Below are 26,512 nucleotides of genomic sequence, written 5' to 3' on the forward strand. Positions count from 1 at the left end.
AAAAAAATATACATAAAAAAAACAATAAAATTAATCGTTTTTCGGCATAGGAAAATAGTCACAAACGTTTCTATTCCGATACCGATTCCAATGCTCTAAAATATTCCGATATTTTCGATTCCCCATTCCGATTAATCGTTCCAACGCGAGTATATAAATATGCAATCATTCACCGACAAACTGTTTCGCTGCATCACTGCTCTTTAATGTAGCAGAAATATGAGTTCTTGGAGTTGAGATTGAAACCCGGATGTTTGTTTCGATAGTCCGAGTTTTTATTTACTGTACTATCGGCACAAGTAAGAAAGGGAAATCTTATACAAAAGAAAGACTGTTGGACATTCATGACTGAAACTTAGTGGACAAGTCAGCTATACACAAAAGTCTATTTATACCAAAATGATTGCAGAAATAATCCTGATTTCTACTAATAATCCCACTCAGGCACACTCTTAGAGATGCCACCCTGTATATATAGAGTTGAATTTATTTTTTAGTAAGTTCACTTTTTCATATTGGTCATGTCTGTTTTGGTCTGTGATTAAATGGAGCCTCTTATCTGGTTTTTGGTTCGTTATATTCTTGTTCCTGAAATTAGGAGAGCCAAGATTCACAGAATGCCAACCGGATTTTCTATGTTGGTACATTAGAAAACAATTACCGATTATGATGCAAAGATCTTTCTTCAAAGTCGTACGGTTTTCATTTTCGATATCGGACACATCGGCGGCGGCTGCGGCGGCTGCGGCGGCTGCGGCGGCTGCGGCGGCTGCGGCTGTGGCGGCTGTGGCTCTCCCCCATCTCTAGCTATTGCTATTATTTATACCCACTAGTTTGTTTGTTTTTTTTTTCACACTGGATATCATCAGAGATTGTTCACTGACAACACCCGGTGGTATTCCCTGAGGTCTGAGTGACAACAAGTCTCCCCAGATTACCAGTACTCTTCACCTCCTTTGATAACCTCAAAAATAAATTTGCGTTATCGCAACAGTCGCTTACCATTGACTTTTCACTAACAATGACCATTGGTCTTCACTGGAATTCGGATGGCAATACGCCTTTCCAAGGTCACAGCCTCCTTCAGTGAAAGTCTGGTTAGTGCTTTCACTCGTTGGTCTTTCCATCCTCCTTGACCGTTCGTCTATTTGGTGTGGTGCAAGCCGATGGTGGCATTATTTCTCTTGGGGGGGGGTCAACTTTCAATTTTACGATTTTATTGTTTCAGTTTTCTTAGTTGCATTTTTGTTTTACTTCTGTTGTACTGTTGCATTTGTCACTCATGTAGATTAAATTCCGCAATTGAAGGTTTCCCTTAAGATTTTAGCCGTTTATTGATGGTAGTAGTAGTAGTAGTAGTAGTAGTAGTAGTAGTAGTAGTAGTAGTAGTCACTAGGATTTTTCACGCAAGTCATTATCTTTCTTCTTTATCAATAATCAGTGATGTTTCATTGGAATCTGAGTGACAAGTCTTCTCAGATTTCGAGCATGGCACTTTATCCTACAGGGTGGAATGATAAAATTGTCGCCTTAAAGAAAACAACCATACAGCTTTATTTTAAAACAGCGAGTTCAGGTCGGGGGAGGAGGGGCAGTGAGAGGGAGAGGAGGAGCAATGAGAGGGAGAGGAGGGGCAGTGATAGAAAAAGTAGAAAGTCGTAGCACTCCTTATGAAGCCAAGCCTGGGTCTCTTTGGACTTGTGGGCCGGCGCCGAGTCCTGCTGCCTCACCCCGGGTCTGAAAGTGGGCACCTGATTGCATCAGAGAATCATCACACTCTCCAGCACATTCAGGTACACTTTAGTGTTGACTTTTAAACTGACTTGGAAGATGTGATGTGGCACGATGTGGCTCCGCTTGAAACCATAACAAAGACCATAACCGTGGCCGGAAACTTTGTTTTCATCACACTGAGTACGTCCCCGTTATTCGTGGTAATTCAGAGTGTTGGCAATGGTCCTGTTGTCATAACTTGGATTGTTAGAAAGCATGTTGTACAGCGACGCATCTCCGACCTCGCTCGTTGAACATTGTGTCACTTTCACACATGATAGATGGCTCCTATCGCTCTTGGGATTTGTACACAACTAGCCAATTCGTAGATGACCGATTTTCATCAAACGGAAATGGAATCATGTCGTATTTCTAGGGCGACAATTTTACCGTTCCACCCTGTATAACCTTTACAAATTATTTTGCTATAGCGCAACAGCCGTTTAATGTTGGTTTTTCACTGGTTCACTGGCAACGGTCGTTATTCTACTCTTGAGTGATGATAGGCTACTCCAAAGTTTCAGCACGCTCAAACTCTTCTAGTGGAAATCTGGTTGGTGCTATTCCTACCTCCATCGATCCTTTCCTTTTCTGTAAACAAATAGTTATGAGCTAGAATTTTAAAGGTCACATTACGGTATAGTGAGCCGTTCTATTTTATGGTTTAAATGATTTCTGATTTCGAAAGTTCACATTTTTTTACACCAACTATTATTAAAGTGGGTGACTTTTTACAAAAGCAATGGAAAGATGTTTTGATATTTTCTTTTAGTTTTATGGATGGGTAAATTCATGTCTGCTAATAAAACAAGTTAATCTGGGCCACTCGTAGTTATTTTATTTGCCTTCCCTCCAAGAAGGTTAGACGTAAGGTCAAGTGTGGAATGAAGTAGGTTCGAACCTGGCACATCCAGGTTTTCAGTCTGTGTGGTGAATAACTTAGTCGTCACCATCCTCTAATCCTGATCCACTGTTAGTTATTGATTTTTCCGAAGCATTGTTAGGAATGTTATATAAAATATTAATTATGGATATATTAAATCTTTGTCATTACTTATGTATGGGGTATATCAGATAGTGAAAGTTCACGGAAAACACATCAAATAATCTTTAACTTAGATTACGATTCTACCAAACGAACGTAGTGAGGTAATTGTGGAGTTGGGTTATTGTTATATATATATATATACAGGGTGACCAAAAAAAAAAGTGACATCTCCATTATTTATTCACCGATTGCCCTTATTTTACAAGAAATGGCAGAATCAACGACAGTGAGTACACCAATACCCCAGTGAGAGTTGGGACAAAGAATACACATAAATTTCGTTCGGACAAAACAGTAAGAAACAGGGCCTTATTAGAGTTGGGGCCCGTTTTTTGGGGTCACCCTGTATATAATATATATATATATATATATATATATATATATATATATATATATATATATATATATATATATATATATATATATAATATATATATATATATATATATACTAAGTTATAAAAATATATATGACAATTAAGCTACACAGAATATTCCGCGTTTCATATACGGTAGGATTCGTCAGGCTTATGTGTTGGGGCGATTAATCATAATCCGCATCGGAAATCGGAAAAATCAGAACTTTTGCTGGTATCGGAATCGGTATCGGAATCAAAAAAATGTGTACCTATTTTCCGATGCCAAAAAACGATTTCTTTATTTATCTTTTATTTTATTTGATTTTGTTTGAAACAAAACTTCCATCGTTGGTAATAATAATAAAATAACAAATATTTATTAATTTAACCTACCAGTAAAGCTAAAAGCTACAAATCACCCCACAAGTGTGTTTTGTACGTTTCGAGAAAATATGTGCACATTTAACACGCATGTAATCCTGACAAAATAACAATTTTATAGTAAATTATTTACAGATTTATAAAGAATCGGAATCGGTAATTTTATCGGAATCAGGAATTTAGTATGGAATCGGTAATTGTATCGGAATCGGGAAAAATATTGGAATCGTCCCATCACTAACATATATATATATATATATATATATATATATATATATATATATATATATACGATCTATATAAATTTTTATTTCAACTATATTCTCGCCGCGGGTAACGTTGGCCACGCGGTTTGTTCCTTGCGAATGGAGTCAGAAATAACTTCTTTGCTGGGTTCGAATCTTTTGATTAGCGGTAACCGTGACTCCCTGCATTGATTATTCCCAAGAGGATGAAACACTAGTGTCTGTAGGCAATAAAACAATAACAATAAAAGTTCGTTCCAACAAACAACGCCTTCACTAAATCACCTTGACCGTGTGTCTAACCTCCTGGAAAAGAGTTAAATAAAATATCAATAACAATACCAATCTTTCTCATAATGATTATGCTTATAATAATACAAATTTCGATGACAATATTTTTACCTAGATTGGTTCCCCACACTCATTAAGCAACAGACCTTAAATCAGAAAAATTCCTTTATGAATTTAATATTCAATACTATTACTTATCTTCCTAAATATATGTTGAAGTTAAAATGCCCGATTGAACTGGTCAGTTGTAAAGAAAGCTGCATTATATAAATTTGTTGTAAAATCATAACGAATCATCGATATCAGTTTTTATTACGAATCATCTATATCAGTTTTCATTACGAGCCATGTATATCAGTTTTTATTACAAACCATCTATATAAGTTTTTATTATGATCCATCTATATAAGTTTTTATTACGAATCATCTATATCAGTTTACATTATGAGCCATCCATATCAGTTTTATCACGAGCCATCCATATCAGTTTTTATTACGAGCTATCTATATCAATTTTTATGATGAGCCATCTATATTAGTTTATATCACAAGCCATCCATACCAGTTTTTATTACGAGCCATCTATATCAGTTTTTATTACGAGCCATCTATATCAGTTTTTATTACGAGCCATCTATATCAGTTTTTATTACGAGCCATCTATATTAGTTTATATGAAAAGCCATCCATACCAGTTTTTATTACGAGCCATCCATACCAGTTTTTATTACGAGCCATCTATACCAGTTTTTATTACGAGCCATCTATACCAGTTTTTATTACGAACCATCTATATCAGTTTTTATTACGAACCATCTATATCAGTCTTTATTACGAGCCATCTATATCAGTTTTTTATAACGAGCACTCTATATCAGTTTTTATAACGAGCCATCTATATCAGTCTTTATTACGAGCCATCTATATCAGTTTTTTATAACGAGCACTCTATACCAGTCTTTATTACGAGCCATCTATATCAGTTTTTATAACGAGCACTCTATATCAGTCTTTATAACGAGCCATCTATATCAGTCTTTATTACGAGCCATCTATATCAGTTTTTTATAACGAGCCATCTATATCAGTCTTTATTACGAGCCATCTATATCAGTCTTTATTACGAGCCATCTATATCAGTTTTTTTATAACGAGCACTCTATATCAGTTTTTATAACGAGCCATCTATATCAATTTTTAATACGAACCATCTATATCAGCTTTTAATACGAGCAATCTATATCAATTTTTATTACTAGTCATCAATATCAGCTTTTATTATGAACCATCTATATCAGTTCTTATTACGACTATCTACATCAGTTTTATCACGAGCAGTCCATATCAGTTTTTATTACGAACTATTTATATAAAATTTCATTACGAATAATCTCTGAGTTTTCATAAAGAGACATTTATTTCTTGATCGCAATCCGTCTATATTAGCTTTCATTGCGCGTTACTGATATCAGTTTTCAATATAAGGCATTTATATCTTTTTTTTATTACCAGCCATTTCTGTTTTTCATGAAGAACCATTCATATCAGTTTTCATTTCAACATAATATTGTTTAATAAAAAAAATATACGAGTTCGTATTTTATTAAATACGTATATTTCATCCGGTTTTAATGTTTAATATATATTGTAGTGATTTTTGTCAGCAATATATTTGTTACCACCCTTATTTCTAGCATGACTGGGGCTTATATGTACATGCTATTCTCCTCAGTGATACATTTATCTTCATATTTGAGTAATATTAATTATACCCAGACGTCAGTAATTAACTAGGCATTTGGCCGTTAAAAAGGGGCAAAGTTATAGCCCGTTTACTTTGAATAAATGTTTTATCTAAAATCGATAGTTGAACATGGTTAAATTGTGCTCATTTTTTGCATTAAATACTAATCCCATTAATCCCTACTAATCCTTTACTGTGCATCGAACGGATACCATAATAGTTAGTCTGTTGCACCGTATAATACAAATTTTCAACCATATCGGCTGAGTAATTTTCGAGAAAAGATGTAACTGACAGACAACTAGACGGACAAACTTGGAGAAATATAATATATATTTTACTGTGAAGTATATCTTTATTAATGTTATATAGCATTAATTATCACGTTGACGCAACGGGTCTTGAAGTTAAGCAACGTTGAACCGTGTCAGTACCAGATGGATAACAATTTGGGAACACCAGGCGCTGTATGCAGAAAAACGTCGACACCTCCCTGCAATATCTGCAAAACGCTACTGTTGTCATCTCCTCTGACCGGAATATGCATTCGACTGGGAGTCATTTGTGGATTTGATATTCGAAAGAAACTTTTTCCTTCAGAAAAAAAGCCGTTTCAATCTAAATAAGATGAATACTGTTTCTCTTTTTTTCCTTCTTATCAATTTTAAATATTTTTACTTTGATTAATTTCTGTTTTACTTACCAACTTATGTTAAAGTAATTAAGTAGTTTTGTAACATTTAAACTTAAACCGCTCCAAGCGCGTTCGAAATGAATGTTATTTTTAGAGCACAATTAAGCAATTATATTTGACTTTTGTACGTTTAACTTTAATTCAAGTGATTATGTAAAAATAATTACATAAAATCAACAGTTGATTTTTTAATAAAGTTGTATAGATATACATATTGGGGACATATTAACGGGGACACATATAACGTTGTATAGGTGTACATATTGGGGACACATTAACGGGGACACATATAACGTTGTATAGGTGTACATATTGGGGACACATTAACGGGGACACATATAACGTTGTATAGATGTACATATTGGGGACACATTAACGGGGACACATATACCGGAGACTCAGAACAGATGACGATGGTAATGAGGGAGACATTTATATCAGACTGGGATGCTTCTTGGGGCTGCATATTATTAATACAAACTGGGAGATATTTCTTACAACAGTTCTTATACTCATACTGAGAGGAGGAGAGATACTTCATTTATGATGGGGAGGAGGACACATAACTTGGAAGGGGTTATACAATGTTCGTTTTAAGATAATGATAAAAACGCATTTACCTTGTTTGTTGTTAGGAATAACGACACAAGACAACCAGTTACAAACATAGTTTCTTTATTCTTCAATCGACCGATCGATGATGTCAGGAATTCAAACTTTGATTTACATGGTCTATGTTTTCTCCCTTCGCTTCTAAGGGGCTCCCCTCTCCAACTGACTCTAACTCATCAACTCTAAACCATCAACTCCTGACTGACAACTCTAACTCATCAATTGACAACTGATTTCTAACTTCGAACCCTTAGATTCCTATATTGAGAAGTCTCCTTTGTTTATGACGTCAGAAGTGTGGTTTTCAAACGTGACTTATTTTCACGTGGCTTTACATACGTTTGTCCAAACACACTTTTGGCAAACAAAAGAATCCTCAATTCTAATCTAACCTATTTTTAAACAATATATTTTTAATTTTTATTATCCATTCTTTTAACTGACATATTTAATATTCAGATTTCTCAAAGAATGGACAATCAACTCTTTTTTTCGGCATAAACAACATTTAACCAATTCTAATAGAATTAACAATAGACTTAATTTCTAACATTCCATTCTCCATTATCTTTAACACTTGCCTACAGGATTCGATTCTAACCTTATCAATATATCATGTTCACTTATCTAGTATGTTTTCTTACTTACATGATAAGGGGACTGCCCTTCCATGTAACAGTAAGACAGGGGCGTGTTTGAAATTAATGTATTTGTTTAGCACACAATTGAACCATGATACTTGAGTTTTGCATTTTAAACTTTAAGTGAGGCCATTATTTACATATAAGTTTATAAAATCAACAGTAGATTATCTACAGTGCCAAATTGTATTGTAAACTAAGTCACAGCGGGGGGGGGGGCATGTGAAGTTTCCGCCAACACTGCGGGAGTATTCCTTAAATAGAGAAGACAATCAATCGATTTTGATGACAATACGAGTATAGGAGGGTGGAACATTTGTTGATCCCCATCCAATCCCTGACAACGTCGAGTCTTACTCTAGTATTGTATATTAAATATTATATATATATATATATATAGAGAGAGAGAGAGAGAGAGAGAGAGAGAGAGAGAGAGAGAGAGGGGGGGGAGATATACAAACATTTATATGCACATATATATATTGTATACACAGAATATTATAAATAATATAATATATTGTATATAGATTTTCAGTATTTAGAGCAACAGTGCTCAATACTTGAGTAGAGCTTAGTAGTAAAGTATGAAAATATATTCATGGCAATTAAACTACATAGAGATGTCTGCGGTTAATCACTCAGATAATCGGCAGGCTAAATTCGTATATCAATAATATATTTATCTTAGTATGTCTGTCTGTCTGTTCTAGTTTTTTGGGTTTTTTTTTTTTTTTCGGAAACTCCTGGTCCGATCTGGCTGGAATTTTTATGGAACTTTGTTATGATAAGGTGCAGCGAACTAAGTATTATGATATCCGTTCTATGCACGATGGATTAACTATCAGAATACCATATTTACTCTAGAAGTTTTCTCAGAAACTACTGAACCGATCTAGTTGAAATGTTCTACGAATCTTGTTATAATGAGGTGCAACGAGTAGTATTGCACAGTAAGTGATTAATATATACAGTTAATTAATATATATAATTAATTAATATATATAATTAATTAATATATATAATTAATTATTAACTACCAACACAAAGAAGGATTTCAAAGAGCGATAGATTCCACATTTTTTCAATGATTTTTGGAATCCGCTATATATAGTATACCTCAAACCACTGTATATTATACTCATTGGCACAACATGGATTTTCAAACAAATGCTCGTCAATAGCAGGTTCCAAATTTGCAGAGGATCCTATCCTTCCCTGCATAATCTTAGATTGAACGTTTATACGAGTCTATATATATTTTTTACTCGAACACAGTGCTATTTTTATCGTATTGTACGTGTATACCTAATTAAATTATTTATTTTAATCGTCTTATACGTTTATACCTAATCAAATTATTTATTTTAATTGTCTTATACATGTATACCTAATAACATTGTTTATTTTAATTGTCTTATACATGTATACTTAATAAAATTATTTATTTTAATCATCCAATACATGTACACCTAATCAAATTGTTTATTTAAATTTGTTTATACAGATATACCTAATTAAATTATTTATTTTTATCGTCTTATACGTGTATTTCTAATTAAATTGCTTATTTTAATCGTTTTATACGTGTGTACCTAATTGAATTGTTTATTTAAATCGTCTTATACATGTACACCTAATTAAATTGTTTATTTTAATCGTCTTTCAGCACTTTAATATTTCCCCAGTTTTTTGGGGGGTTTTTTATTTTCGCCAATAATATGATTTTTTTATTCCTGCTATTGATTTTCTCATAATTAAATAATTGTTGAAAGAACTCTAGAGCGATTTAAGGGTTTGTCGATGGCATTTAATTTGGATATGGTAGACGTGCAGTAAGTTTATAAGAACGCATTCAATAAAAATAAAAGGATGACATTTCTTTGTAGTTTAACCTTTAAGGAAACACAAGGAAGAGCATAATTTTGTTACTCATTGTATGTTCCCCTTGACAAAGATGGCGCCGTCGCAAATTCCTCGTGTGAATTTAAAAATGGTGCATCTGCAATGCTCAATTATTTTCAGTTATGGCCCTTGGCATGTTCGATCTACAATGACTATCTGAGTTTCATCTTTGTTTCATTTTGAGAAACTTTCGTATAAAAAAAGGTTCAATGTGTTTTCTAGAACCACATAAATCAAGAAAAGACAATGGTGAAAATAAATCTGAATTTAAATTCATGTTTTCCAGCAATATAGATATCAAATACATAATCCTGTCTCTTCAACGCTTTAATGAAACACGTGAAGGAAGTTAAAGGAATAGTTTGGAAATACATATCTTTGTCAATTTATGAAAATATACTTGAAGTAAAATCTATGCACATCTACAAAACATGACGTAGAAGGCAGTTATTTGTGAGTTTTTATGTTAAGCTAAAACTTAAAAAATGCACAACAAACCACTATAAAGTTAACATTTTTAATCAGTCTTAGCCCGAAAAAAAAATAATATCGAAAATTTATTTAAAAATTATTTATTTGAGGGGGTCAAATGGTCGATTCCATTGTTGAATGTTAATGCAGGAGTCGCTGGATGTGTTATTATTAAAGTTTTGATGCGAGACTCTTTAGGTTATACCCAAAATTTTCATAGTCGACGTTCTTTACTTTAAAGCAGATAAGCCTTCCTTCTACGGTACAAGGGAAATGACTCGGTATTATTATTATTATTATTATTATTATTGTTGTTGCTGTTGTTGTTGTTGTTGTTGTTGTTACTACTACTACTACTACTACTACTACTATTTACACTAGCAATCATCAAAGATTTCTCTTTGAGAACAACTTGAGGTCTTCTCTGGAGTCTCAATGACAACAAGTCTTCCCATATTTCTAATACTCTCCCCCTCTTTTGATAACCTTTACAGATGAATTTGCGTTATCATAACAGTCGCTAACAACTGATTTCTCGTTTGTCTTCACTGAAATTTGGGTGGCAATAAGCCTCCCCAATGTTCCAGTCCTCTTTGAACTCATCCAACGAAGGTCTGGTTAGTACTTTCTCTCCTGGGTCTTTCCTTTCTCCTTGAATCTCCTCACGTATATGATGTGGCCCCAGTTTATAGTGACATTAAAATGAAGGCAGGCAGGGAGATTAACTTACAATTATACAGTTTCAGTTTTCCTGATTCTATGTGATGCTCCTTTATATTTTGCATCTGTAGCAGTTTCTGTGTGTCTGGCTCGTGCGTGTAGCTTATATGTGTTAGTTTCTGCACTCAAGGGTTTTCCTTAATATTTCAGCCCTTTTCATTATTGTTATTTGTTGTATCTTCTCAGTCATTTATTATTAACTATGGAAGATCAGATAATAAATAAACATGAATTTATAAGACCAAAATATTCAACATTGATCGCCCTTCGGGACCCATGGCATAGTGGATAGAGACGTTGAATATCTACGGTTCCAGGTGAGAATTGTCTGAAGATAGAAGCTTACTTGGCCAAAAATAAACGTGGTGAGACGACAACAACTATGGATGGCAGTAATTGTTGAGAATGCAGTTAGGAAATTCAGAGTTCCTATTCCGTTGCAGTTACCACCTGATGAAGGCCAGAGGAATAGCTGGCCGAACCGTTGTGAAACAACAACAAATAAAGATGAGGATTATAGTCCGAAATAATAAAATTAATAATCACAAGGAGTTTTCACACAGACCATCATCTAAGAATATTATCTGAAAACAACCTGTGATGTTCAGTGGAGCCTGAGTGACAACAAGTATTCCCAGATTTTCAGTACTCTTCACCTCCTTTGACAACATTTGCAAATTAATTTGCGTTATCGCAATAGCAGTCTACCATTGATTTCTCATTGGTAGCGATCATTATTCTTCAGTGGTATGTGGGTGACAATAAAACTCCCCAAGATCCCAGTCTTCCTCACACTCATCCAATGCAGGTCTGATTAGTGCTTTCTCTCCTCGGTCTTTCTATCCTCCTTGACCTTCCTTATTTATTTGGTGCAGCGCCAGTTTATGGTGACCGAAAAAAAGAGAGAAGGTCGAGGGCGCAGGGGTTTAACTTTCAATTATGTAATTATAGTTTTAGTTTTTATAATCCCATGTGATGTTTCTTTGTGTTTTACCTCTGTAGTGGTTTCTGTATGCCCGGCCAACTCACACGGACCATGCGTTATAGTCTCTGCAACAAAGCATTTGTATCACAAAAGAATTCTAGTATTTTATAACGGTATTCAATGCAGGCGTGCAATAGTGTTAAAAGCGGAAATTTCTACATGAGATTAGAATAAGTAAGAAAGAGAATTTTCCATTAGAAGTTTAATTATAGATTAAGCTAACTTGTATGAAAAGCTGTGTCAAAGGGAGAAGTATGTGTTATAAAAGCAAGATTGGTTGTTATTTTTAATGTTCGATATCAATGAGACAGACTCTGTTTTTTATACGATTCCATCCCCATCCCACTCTATATAATTGCTGTAAATGACTAAAAAGTAAACTTAATCCCAGAGCAAATAATGGTGCTATTTGTTGTTCCTTTATATTTGTTATATTATTGCACCTTCAAGGATTGTATTACCGCACTGTGCTTGTTTTACAACCACTTCCACGGAGTGTGCGCCAATGAACTTACTGCACTAGTAGCAACAATGTCCTGCATCTTCACAAGAGAGATTCCGGAAGATTTTCATACTCTGATAGCCTCTTACGTCAGACCACTCTCCTTTGGAGTTCCTTTTCATGTTCCCTGTATCTCCGATTGTACCAATATGTGGAAATTCAAATGTAATGTGGACAAATACCTTGCGACCCAACTCCCTACCGAAACTGCCCCATAAATCTAGATGCGAGTGTATAAAAATAGTATTAAGAGAAAAGTTTTACGTACAGTTAGAATACGTAAAAAAGATAATTTTCCATTAGTTAGTAAGTTACCTATTATCCCTAACTGCGCGTCAAACGAATACCATAATACTTAGTTCGCTACACATTATGATAGCAAAGTTCCATACATAATTTTACTCAAATCGGCTTTGTAGTTTCCGAGAAAAAATGGAACGGTAGACATACAGACAAAGAGAAATATAATAGAGATTATAGTTCATCTACCTCAGTGCAAAATTCATGCAGATCTGATGAAAAAAATGATGGTAAATATAAACATTTATTATAATTGATGTATTTAGACTTCAGTGTCAAATTTGGCTCCGATGAAAAATAGTGATGTCGTTTTAGATCAAACACAATCTTTTGTTCTTATTACAATTCGGTGCCAAAAAATTAACCAATACCTGAAATGAAAGACCAAATTTGTTGTCAAGGTCGCTAGAATATGGTTGTATCATTCTACCGCTCCAGAAGGTATTTCACTCTCAATGAAATTCTCTACCTGTACAAGATCCGAATACATCCTAAAATGAAGCACTGTTGCCACATCTGAGGAGGAGTTGTTCGGAGCACCATTTCCTGCCTTGACAAGGTTCAAAATCGGTTTCGGATCCTAGTAGGTGATGTACTTTTTCCCCCCCCCCTTTTGCAACATATTTCTCACAGAAGAGTCGTTGTGAATCAATCTCTGTTTTAGCATTATTTTTATGGCAAGTGCGCGACTGGATTCTAATCTACTTTCGCAGCAAGTACTTGTCTAACTACAACTAATTTCCACCCCCACTCTATATCTGTACCTAAATCTAAACACAAATTAAATAAAGAAAGTTTATTTTCTAGAATTGAGTGCTTGTGGAACTCTGTACTGCGGGTTTGTTTTCCAGCTGATTACAACACAGTCGTCTTCAAGTCAAAGTTCTTGTTGAACCACCTCTTTAAATAATCAAATTCTACCCAATTCCCACCATTACTGATCAGTACGCTGTTATCTTATTGACCACCTGACACTCAATAATAGTATCCTCGAGTGGCATTCAGGCCAGTCATGACTCTCTTGCAAAAATAATGGTCAAAATCCGATGGAAAGTGTAGACACTATCAAAGCTGAACAAAGAAACTTTTCTTCTTAAAATCTGTACGGTATTAGTTAGATTGGATTTCGTCGTTTTTATTCTGTTTTTTGGGGAGAGGGGCTCCACAAGAAATATTTTTCCAGTTTGGTTTTGGCTCGCAATTTTTTTTTTCTTTTTCTAATTAAAGTATCATTTAGTCAACTCACAGACGACAGAAACAAAAAGAAAGAAAAAGAAAATATAATAAAATTTTATTCTACAAGTCTTATTTTTTATTTATTTATTTATTTTATTTTTATTTATTTATTTATTTTATTTATTTATTTTTATTTTTTTTTGACGTGAATGGAATTTGTGAATAATATCAATCATAATGACATTTCCATTAACAACTATTAAGCTATAAAGAAAAATAACTGAAGATCGAAATCAACGAAAATTCGTTGGGAATTTTTCAATACTCACTAGATGATCCGTATGTAATATCATATTAGTATGCCGGGATAACGCTGAAGGTGTGCTGGTCGACGATTATTATGATGATTCAAGCCAATCAGTTTCGTCAGCTAAAATATGTTTTTGAATAATCAAAATATTAAAATTAGCAGTACCCGCTAACCGGCGTTTTCTGGTGGAAGCATGCTCCCTCGAATAAATTTAATTATGGTTGTTGTTGTTGTTGTTGTTGTTATTGTTGTTGTTGTTGTTGTTGCCGTTGCTGCTGCTGCTGCTGCTGCTGCTGCTGCTGCTGCCTAACCCTCAACCTCCTTACGTTACGAAAAAGAAAATGTGGCCACATTAGCGCCATTAATTTATAGTTTTTGAAGTGTTCATTTAATACCGGGATTACTGTCATTCTGGAGTAGGAGAATATCACATAATAGCCAATCAGAAAGACCGGAACATGTCTGGGGAGCAGTTATTATTTTTTGTTTCGAGGAATAGAATGTTAATGCTATGTCTGTGTGTTTACAGATTAGTTACAAAGAGTGGTATATCAATATAAGTAATTTTACGCGGTGTAGATTGGGGATGGTAGGAGGAGTTTGGAAATAGGAGGGAAAATCGGGACTTCTTCCTCTGATTGTGATTGCAATAGTGATGCTGTAGCTCCTAGGATGTAATCTAGGATTTTATTATGACGCCTAAATGTGTTTATAATGTCGTTATAAAGTTACAAGATAGCGGCAAATAGGCTAGAAATAACGAATTTGTATGCGATATCTATTGCTGCAAACCTTTGGTACTTTGGTCTAGAGGGGAATTTCTGCAGCACTTTTATTATATATAGGGATAAATATTTATTTACATTACTTTAGGAATGTAACTTTAAAATATCATCATAACAATTTAATTGACAACTTAGTATAATAACATGTAAAAATATCAGGTGATTATCTTGGTAACGAATACTAATGACGTCATTTAGAAAAGGGACATGATCTTTTTGAAATACGTAGAAATTACTTGAGTCAGTCGGAGTCGAGAGAGGGATACAGACGGTCTTCAGATCGTGATGGCTCCGAGTATAGGGGGTCAAAAAATGGTGATAGAATTAGCGTTGCAACTTTCCAGAAAGACAAAACACTCTGAAATAAAAAGTTGCCGAATTTAAAACGCGAGATTCTGTCATTTCTTGGGAAGAATTTCTACCGCAGCTTCCAAACAAACAAGATGGACCAGATATGTTTCCGATTGGTCAGATGTTGAAACCCTAAATAATTGTTATTCGTCCTTTATGTTGTAAAGGTATTTATATATTTTTGTCCAGCCATAAACTGTATTTAAATAAATAAATATGCACATACACACACAACGAATTCTAGATTAGATTATCACAACGCTAGGCGATCATAGACGAATACATGTAACACGTATATACACACGCATACAATCTAACCACTGAAAGAAAAGACATATATATATATATATATATATATATATATATATATATATATATATATATATATATATATATATAAAGCTGAACGTCTGTGTGTGTGTCTGGTCACGAATAGGCTCCTATATTGGTAACTATTATAGAAAACTGATCACATATAATGATAGAAGATGTATCGAGACGGAGGAATGGGTATGTTTGATTCTGGCATAATGATGATTCATTAAAATTGTGGCGTCTGCGTACGCGCCTGGTCCACAAAGTATGGAAATAAAAAATTTAAAAATTAAAAGAAAAACGTTTACAAGTGTTTTTGATATAGATGTACATAATAATACTTTGATAAGCATATTTTAACTTAAATAGGGATCATATAATAAAATTGTGGGGTCTGTGTTCGCTCCTGGCCTCCATAGAATGGAAATAGGCACAAACTTTAATAAAGACTTTTCATATCTATCTGCGTAAGTATACGTTGATAATTATGTTTCAGTTTGAAGAAATATGGTATAATAAAATTATGGGATGTTCGTTCGCGCCTGACCTCCATAGAATGGAAATATGTCACAAAGTTTAACAAGGTTTTTTAATATAGATCCACAGAATATTGTGATAAGTGTTTCAGTGTGAACATGTATGGTATAATAAATTATGGGGTTTATCTATTTTATTTTTACTTTCATCATATTTTGCTTTGGCTTTGGTACCCCCAAATTCGAAGCTATCTCTTTACAACCTTTCCTTTTCATAACCTATCATACTTTCATAAATCAGAGTCCATTTTCTGTAGGCTGTTTTTGAACCCAGTCAACGACGGGTACTTTTGCTAGTATATATATATATATATATATATATATATATATATATATATATATATATATATATATAGCGCTACACAACACATAATATCAACATTAACAGAAGAAGACGAGTTATTCATTGACACGTTGTAGGTAGGTATCATTTTAATTATTTGGACTACTGTATTCACCTTTCATGTTATTCTCATAAGATTTCAGCCGATAGAACCTTCGATCTTCTTCAGGTGCGTCTTGACACATTCGGGATTCCTTATTTGGAACTCTGAAATCTGTATAGAATTTCGAACCGAACCCTTTATTTAATCTAGAGGTGTAGCTTGCTCTCGTTTCCTCAGCCATTACCGGGTAGAAGTCTTAGGTAATTCGTAATCATATATGTAGTGTCGCTCGTGCTTACACCTATGGCACAACGATTAAACGTGCTAAGTATAATTAGACCTAAGTAATTGCCTCCTAGAAGGATTAACTCATCAGTACGGTCGATACTAAGAATACAATTACGAATTCTGGCAAACTACCGCCGTTTATTAAGTAAACGGTTCCGTTTGAAATTTCGTACGGATTCAAGAGTCTAACATAATGATTCCTGAGTTCGACAATACATAACTAAAGGAGATCGGTGCTTACATCGGTAAAAGGCTGAGCATAACATACAAGATGAGAACAGTAGTCCGAATCATTCAAAACATACTAATTATTAAACCTCATGTAAAAAAATTTCCGAAACACGTTGTATCTGTTGTTGAAAACCTAGGGTATTTTGGTCCATAGGGGAATTTCTGCAATACTTTTATTATATATAGGGATAGATATTTATTTACATCAATTTAGGAATAGGCAGAGACGTCTAGTTGTAAAGTTAAATGTAGTGTTGATGTAGAAGGAGCAGCAGTTTCTTAGTCTTTCTCTTTTTCCTAGTAGCTGTAATAATGTAACAAATAAAAAAGAACAACTAATGATGTGATTATTTGCTCTGGACTATGACTTACTTTTTACAGCGAGTCCCTTCAGATGAACTGCATTTTACCGGTCAACTTTTTGGAGGTAGTGGAAGCGTCTCGCAAACCAATGACAACAAACACACAGTAGAAAAAAATCGATCTCACTTTCCTCCCACATATGAAAGACTTCTGGCACACAAGAATTAAAACAATGTGTTCATTTTTAATCTAATATATCTATTATAGCACATAAAAGCAGTACCATTCACCCTAGGCGGATTGAACCGACTTCCCCAAAAATCTAGAAGACATAAAACTACCCTGTCGTATGACAGGGGAGATAACTATGTTATGATTTTACAGTTATTTGTGGGGAGATGTCGACATTCTTCAACATACAGCGCCTGTTATTCCAAATGGCCACACATCTAGTACTGACCAGGCTCAACATTGCTTGGCTTCAGTGATCTAACGAGAAGCGGTGTGCCAACATGATTATGCTGTAGATAATATTGATAAATAAAATTCTACACAGTGAAAAATTTTCATAATATCGGATATAATTAACTAACACAATTGATGCATTTAAAATGTTCATTTAATTATAGAGATGATAAAACAGAATTTATTGTTCTGGTGGGAAGGGAGGCATATGATATTTACACATAATACATATATGGTCAAATGTTGAGTGACAATCACATATGATGAGTGCCGATCAATTACTGAGTAGAGCTAGTATAGAATTTAACACGATATGGGAACCGTTAATTAGAAATTATAGAAAACATATACAGTAATGATTAAACAATAACAATGATATTAGGTTGGGGCAAAAATAATGTCGTTAATAATATACTGTAAAAGTTAAAAATTACTACCATATACTGTAAAAGTTAAAAATTACTACCATATACTGTAAAAGTTAAAAATTACTACCATATATTGTAAAAATAAAAAATTACTCCCATATACTGTAAAAGTTTAAAATTACTACCATATACTGTAAAAGTTTAAAATTACTACCATATACTATAAAAGTTTAAAATTACTACCATATACTGTAAAAGTTAAAAATTAGTACCATATACTGTAAAAGTTAAAAATTACTACCATATACTATAAAAGTTTAAAATTACTACTATATACTGTAAAAGTTAAAAAATTACTACCATATACTATAAACGTTTAAAATTACTACCATATACTGTAAAAGTTTAAAATTACTACCATATACTGTAAAAGTTAAAAATTACTACCATATACTATAAAAGTTAAAAATTACTACCATATACTGTAAAAGTTAAAAACTACTACCATATACTATAAAAGTACAAATTATTACCATATAGAGTAAAAGATAAAAATTATTACCATATAGAGTAAAAATTAAAAATTACTACCATATAGTGTAAAAGTTAAAAATTACTACCATATACTATAAAAGTTTAAAATTACTACCATATACTATAGAAGTTTAAAATTACTACCATATACTATAAAAGTTTAAAATTACTACCATATACTGTAAAAGTTTAAAATTACTACCATATACTGTAAAAGTTAAAAAATAATACCATATACTGTAAAAGTTATAAATTTCTACCATATTCTCTAAAAGTTAAAAATCCAGTGCCTTTTCTCCTTCTCCTAAAATAGGTTCTCTATCGCTTTGAACAATTTCTTACACCTGAAGCTATTCTTTACCTTAACAAATCTACAATCAGACCATGTATGGAGTATTGTTTTTATATTTGGGCTGGTGAATCTCTGTCCTATTTGAAGGTTCTTGATGAAATGGAGAAACATATCTGTTATTTGACTGGTCCCATTCTTTTTTCTTCGTTGCAACCTCTTTCTCACAGACGTGATGTCGCTAGTCTCAGTTGTTATTTTTTTTTTAATAAATACTATTATGGTATGTGTTCTTCAGAATTTTCTGATCTATACCTGCTTCATTTGTTTCAGCTCGTTTGACTCGTTAGTTTGTCTAGTGGTCTCCATCAATTCGCTGTTTTAATTACTAGCTGTAATACAACTTATTCCAGTAGTTTTTTTCCAAGAAATCAAGGTTGCGGAACTCTCGTCTTGCTCACTGTTTTTCTCCCACCTACAGTCAACTCCTTTTCAAGACTAAGGCATCTTCTGTCTTTGCGATATCATATTTTGTTATCATTAGTTTCTAACATCAAGTGGCTTTATGCTTTGTCTGGGCGATTTCCACATAAAAATAAAAGAAATCCGGATGGAATGGATGGATATTATGAATTTCCTACTAGAACCAATATCTCACGTGTTTATGTCGTACAATATAGCATAAACAATATTATAAACAGCAAAAAAATCTGTACTTACTCTGCAGCTGTCCAGATTTTCTATTGTAGATATATTGTTGCAGGAAAGGTCGAGGGCCTCAACTTCAGGAAACTGCCAAAAAAGGAAGAAAATTCAGATGGCAGAACAATCGCATCATTAAGAAAAGGTCTAAATTGAAAGCAAAACAAAAAACGCACACGTGACAAAAAAAAACATAATGAATGAAAAGAACACTTCGAGGATTAAGGGGTGTGTATTTGGTTCAGTCGATACTGCTATTGAGTATGAAATCACCTATTATGATTCTGAATTTTTTAAATGAAGATTGATTATTCGTAATGTTTGGATTCTTCGAACAACTGTTCTTATCTTGAGTGTTATTTGCACAACGTTTCAATCGATCTAACCCCGACCTTCTTTATGTGTTTCTTGTCGAATTCGAGAATCTGCACAGAATTTTAAACAGAAAATTTTATTTAATCAACGGAGGTAGCATGCTCTCGCTTCGTTAGCCTGACTGGATAGAAGTCCTAAGCAATTCGTAATTGTATTTTTGAGTGTTGCTCACACTAAGGATTTAACCTTCAACCTCCAGAAGAGTGTAACTTTGTATTTAAATTCTACCGAGAACTTTATCCAGTACGCCATGCAACCGAAAGATTCCCGAGTTCGACAGAAAGATTCCCGAGTGCGACGATATACACCTGCAGAAGATTGGAGGTTACATTGTGAAAAAAAATTCTTCGAGTCTCAATATCTGTAACAAAGAGATGAAACTTTCAGGTCATGAATGCATAAGTTTAGTCATCATAACAATGCAGTTAACAATCCCTTTGACCCATTCGGGTGGAATAAAAATAGGAGACATTACTTTTGAAATGCCCCTCTTATCTGTTCTGATTCTATATTTCATCTTTCCTGTCGTCACTCATTGAATTAGAAATCGTCCTAGACTAAGGCACTCATTCTTGACATGAAAACGGGCTTTGTTAACTATTCTGCTGATGTCGAATCTTGTTTCTGTGTCTATTTTACAAGTACTTTGATGGAATGTGCTTTGATGAACTTATAGCACTTATGCCCCCTTAACATACATACTCCCGACTAATTCGACAAGTAGCAAAATTCCACCCCTTCATTGTTGAGATCACTAGATGCCGGAAAACCTTTTACTTTCATACTTCCTTCCCTTGAACTGCTAGACTTTAAAATTCCGTCTCTGTTTTCCGCTTCTCTGACTGTACCAACCGGTAGAAGTTTAAATGTGAACAGACATCTCGCTGATCACCTCCCCACATACACGATCCAAAATAGTAACCCTTTTATGTTCCAAGTAGCAATGTGTCTTGTTTGGGGCGAAAAAGATTTTTTTTTTAAATTGACAAAACAAACGACAGGACAACATGAAATTTCACTATTCTCAACAGTATTTTTGTTATGAATAATTCATTTTTTTTTTCAGCATCAAAATTGTGTATTTCTGCATAAATAAAAGGCAAAACAAGTAAATAGAATATATATGATGTTATTACCATATCGAATGACTTTATTCGGTCGATGTTCGTGGCGTGCAGATCTATCTTAGTCATGAGTTTAGCTTTGGGCGATTCTTGTAAAGGCACCTGTTTTCCAAAAATAAAAAAGAGACAATGGCCATATTAGATTAGTATGATGAATGCGAGGTAATTGTGGTCTAGTGGCTAACGACTCCCACTAACGACTTCGATGTTTCTAGTTCGAATCCAATTCGTTCTACAAAAAATGCTTGCAACTTTCTCGTAGTCCATCTCGTAAGCATCCGATGTCTTTCTAGAAATAATTCTTACTAGAAACATATCGGAGAAACTAATACGAACGACAGAATCTTTTGATTCGTACGATATGATGATTATGGATAAAATAGTGTCGTTTCTTTTTTTTACTTCTAACTTTAGAAGCTTACAAACGAACTAATTAACAAGTTCGATCTGGTTATTATTTGGATTCAAACAGTTTCTGGACAAAAACAAAATTCATTTGTTTCTTTGAAATATTCACCTTTAATTTTCTCGGATCACATTAAAAAATATTTGTCACATTCAGTAAATCTTTTGAAATGCTAAATTCCTTATTTATTCCATGAAACCAGAATTCTAGCTATTTTTAAGGCTCTTTTTGAACCCAGTAAACTACAGTTACTTCTGCTAGTATATATATATATATATATATATATATATATATATATATATATATATATATATATACAAAGTAGTAGCGTTCGTGTGTGTGTGTGTGTGTGTGTGTGTGTGTGTGTGTGTGTGTGTGTGTGTGTGTGTGTGTGTGTGTGTATACAACTCTCCTCGAGCCCACATCACTGGACCGATCATGGCAAAACATGATATGATGATGATCCCCCACCCAGGGATGATGCACACGATTTTCCAAGATAAAGATCAAAGTTCAAGGTCATAGCTTATATATATATATATATATATATATATATATATATATATATATATATATTCTCCTACCGTCCACACCACTAGAGCGGTCATGATAAACCCTGACATGATGGTCTCCGACCTAGAAATAGTGTACGCCATTTTCAAGGTTATGGTTAAAGGTTACGGTCGGAACTTTGCAAGTATATATATAGTTTCTCTTTGTTAATTTTGTATTCTAAAATGTGGGTGTTTTCTATTCTAATTTGTAGGAATTGAAAGCGGAAACATGTATGCTGGAAGAATTCTGGGATAGTTAAAATTATATCCTACAACACAATCTGCACACTGATATTCAATTCAATTATAAACTTCATCAGATCAGCTTAAAATTTTCAACTCATTAAATTAATTTCGGAAAGCAAAGAACGGATCATAGGACGCCCCGATGTATATGGTTAGTGCAACATTCTTTCTGATTTATAAAAGGGGCATCTTCAACCATTGTGATTTATTTTATGCATATTGTTATTACTTCCAACATATCACCATGATTAATTTATTAACTATATTTTTCTTCAGATTATTAAAGCACCATTCATAAACGGCCTTTTTTAATCAACAGAATAAGAGTCATCTTCCATCATAATGATGCTCATCCTCACACAGCACTATTGTCCAAAATCTCCTCGGAGAATTTGGGGTTGAAATCTTGCCTCATCCTGCATATTCGTCTGGCGTAGCTCCCTCGGATTATAACGTATTTCAAGGATTACAAAAACATTTAGATGACCTTAACTTAGTATCCCGAGAGAGGAATAAACATGGATTAGATTTATATTTCACAACAAATCCTAAAGAATTTTACAAACGATGCATTTATAAGCTCGTTGACAGAAAAAATCAAGTTATAGAGATCAAAAGTCGTTATTGTTATGATTAAAGAATTTCATTTTCAAGATAAAATATTGAATCAGATAATCTTTTTCACCGGCCTAATAATATAAAATCTAACCATCAAAAATTATCAGTTCTTCAGTTTTAGATTAGAATTCGCAACTGGTTTACATTGCATTATCACCACTAACACAATTTTAAATAACTATAAACGGCATAATCACGTTGATATACTGTTCTTGACAGATCATCAAAGTTAAGCAACGATAAGCCTGTCCAGTATCAGATGGGTAACCATTTGGAAATACTAGGAGCAGTATATGATAGCGGAATGGAAGCACTTCCACCGACAGGAGCAGTAAAGTACATCCTTCCCTTCGCTATCCAGTTGGAGACCTTTGAGTATGCCACTATATCTTAGTGTCACGGTTTCTAACACACTCTACAGCATGGCCGAGTGATGATTTGGCCATAAGCGTAGAGATACAAAGAAATGCATTCCCAGAATTCCCTTCCTAGATTGACCTCTTTCTGCCCGGACTGTCATGAAGTGAGCACGCATATTTCTGTCGCTCCGTAAGGGGGGGGGAAGCACCCCCTCTCTCAACACTAGTTAGGGTAGGTTAGTTAGTTTTGAAGAGCCTTAGCCTAGGGTTAATTGTAAAAATGAATTATAATTTGTATATTGTATTGTAATATATATTTTGTAAAATAAATAGTTAAGATTATACAATATATATATTACAATTGTGTCGCGTGTCGTTTTTGTGTCTGCCATAAATGCCTTCATTGAAGAACGAGGCGGTCATGAGGAAAAGGAAGATTCCAACCCGAATGCCACCAAAGGTCAAGACGTTTCCTGGGAGAAGAAGGAGCCACACAGCCACATCCAACATCTCAGGTATGCTTTTCTTTTTACAGACCCTAACCCGACGGCCCATCGTCACGTCATCATGGAACTAAGACGATTAGTGTAACAGGTGAAGCCGGTCATATGCCAGTGACCGGCTGATCGTGTTATATGAGCAAAGTCGAGTACACGCTTAGCTCTCGGTTACGGTTCGTGGAATCACGACAGGCAGATCGATGGATGAATTGCTGAGTAGCCAAGTGGTTTCTTCCGGAATTGGTAAACTCTTCATTGTGTTAGGCAAATATTACGGATTGGAATGGCTAAGACTATGTGCTTTGTATGAGCACAGCCCCTATAGCAAGTAATTGCAACTTACTATAAGTACTCTACTGAAAAGAACATTATGGTGGAACGCTCCAGTGGAGGCAGATGAGCCATGATCATCGATGTCTGCGAAAAACAGGCCTGATACATGAAGAAGATAAACATAAAATCATGGATTTTAGAAAGGGTTCCATGTAAGGGATTCTTTCAACAACAACAACTACCAAACGCAATGATTCAGTACTTCGAAGAGATATGTAGATACCTTAAAAACGCAACTAGCAAAAACATAATCACATCACCAGCCGATAAAAGTGGCAGCATAATGATTTTAGAAAAACACGTATTTTAAGAAAATGTTATATATTAGCACTCCCGTCCATCGTATAGTCACCTAAGTTATCATCATCATCATCATCATCATCATCATCATCATCATCATCATCGAAATTTAAATGGAAAAAATGTTGTTGAAACGACATATTTTGATGGACATTTAGAATTTGAGAAAATGGAATGTCAGCTAACTATGTATCAGGAATTTTAACTTGATAAAATAGAATTTAGTTAACAATAAGATTGACCTCTGACGTCAGAGAGAGTTGAACAAACGAAATAATAGTTTTTATATATACACGTTAGCCACTTACATAAGAGACAATCAGAGAGAGGTCGAGTTGACTAGCAGACGGAGGATTCAGTTGCTAAAGTCCACGAGAGTACTGGGAGTGGAAAAGATAGCAAGATGTAGAGACCAAGAGAGCGTGCAACTTGAAGCCAGGAAACATTCAAGGAATAAATGTTATATAAAATATTATCTGGCGTTAGTGTCCTTCGGAGGAAATCTTTTTGCAGCTTCATAGAACCTAAAAGAGGGATCAAGTGAAACAAGGTAAAGGATAATCTTTTTACCCGAATACGATGTCCAACGTGTTAAAAATATACCATTTGTTGTAAAAATCTTATGGATAAACATCTGAAGAAGTTGGTGAGGACAGGATAATTTACGGAAACATAAATCGTAAAATTGCTAACTCATTAATGAAACGGCTGTATTGGAAAAATCCAGGAAATAAACGAAGGTTATAAAAAGAAAACATGAGTCTTTGAATTTTCAACAAAATTTTGAAATATATATATATATATATATATATATATATATATATAAGTGAAAGTGTCTGTCTGTCTGTCTGTGTGTCTGTGTGTGTACATTTCCATACGCAATAACTCTGTCAATTTTTAGTCTACAGACTCGAAATTTGATATATAGGGTACTGAGATTTGGGAGAATCGATGTGACCGTATTTCGGCCAGAAATTTGGCTGTTAAGGGGTCAAGTTCAACGATTTGACTTTTGAGAACTCTACCAAACTCCTCCGACAATTTTGGGTTTAAACACTTGAAACTTTTGATATAGGTTCCTTGGACATGGATCTAACTTAATAACTTGATTTGAACCGAAAACAATAAATTTTAAGGGGTCATAACAGGGGTCAAAATTGAAAAAATTGACCGCTTTTATTTATTTATTTATTTATTTATTTATTTTTGGCTCAACATATACCTCCAAATACCCGGGCAACGCCGGGCACTCATGCTAGTATATATATATATATATATATATATATATATATATATATATATATATATATATATATATATATATATATATATATATATGAGAGGAGAAAGATATATAGATTAAGATATAATGGAGCGGTGAAAATCATGAATGGATATGACAGGACAACGATGATGTGAATAGTCGATTACTGTCGACAGTGGAGACGTGTGTGTGGATTTCAGATTGATGGTTGGCTGAGCTTTATGTAAATATCAACGGAACGGCGTCTCCAAAGGTCAGAGAAAACCTTCCGTTGAACGAGACCATGCGAATTAGAGTACAGAATTTAGTCTGCTTGTCAAAGCTCCGTGAAAGAGCTATCATTTTATTTTTTTCTATTTTTTTTTTTTTTGATAGATGCAACCTCGTGCCTTTATGAATGACTCTGTCCGTCTTTCATATTGTACTTTGAAATAAATTTATTAATCTGTCACACTGACGTTTGAAATACCATTTCCGTCCGTCTGTTAAGCTCAAGTTTGAAATATTATTTTTGTAAGTCAATCAAGCTGAAGTTTGAAATGTTTTTTGTTTGTTTTTGTTTTTGTTTTGTATTGTTTTGATTGTTTGAACAATTACTCTCATCTTGGGTGTTATTGACAACAACGTTTCGGTCGGTGAACTCTCCGACCGTCGTAAGATGTAAACTCCATGTTTTGTGGGGAGGGGGGTTAACTAAGGAAAGAAATCATACTCGAAGGGTCTATCC

At 34.0% G+C, this 26,512-nt stretch overlaps 1 protein-coding gene across 1 annotated transcript in view; it reads right to left on the reverse strand.

Moving 5' to 3' along the window:
- LOC145258225 (uncharacterized) overlaps window positions 1-26,512 on the reverse strand; it is a 371,050-nt gene that overhangs the window by 308,270 nt on the left and 36,268 nt on the right. Inside the window, exons 3-4 of the mRNA XM_080116177.1 lie at window positions 21,218-21,307; window positions 19,725-19,796 (exon numbers count right to left, since the gene is read on the reverse strand). Of these exons, the coding sequence (XP_079972303.1) occupies window positions 19,725-19,796; window positions 21,218-21,307 (162 nt within the window). The remainder of the gene's footprint in view (window positions 1-19,724; window positions 19,797-21,217; window positions 21,308-26,512) is intronic.

Source organism: Euprymna scolopes, chromosome 33, assembly GCF_053919585.1.
Source record: "Euprymna scolopes isolate OS-2025 chromosome 33, ASM5391958v1, whole genome shotgun sequence".
Taxonomy (NCBI): domain Eukaryota; kingdom Metazoa; phylum Mollusca; class Cephalopoda; order Sepiida; family Sepiolidae; genus Euprymna; species Euprymna scolopes.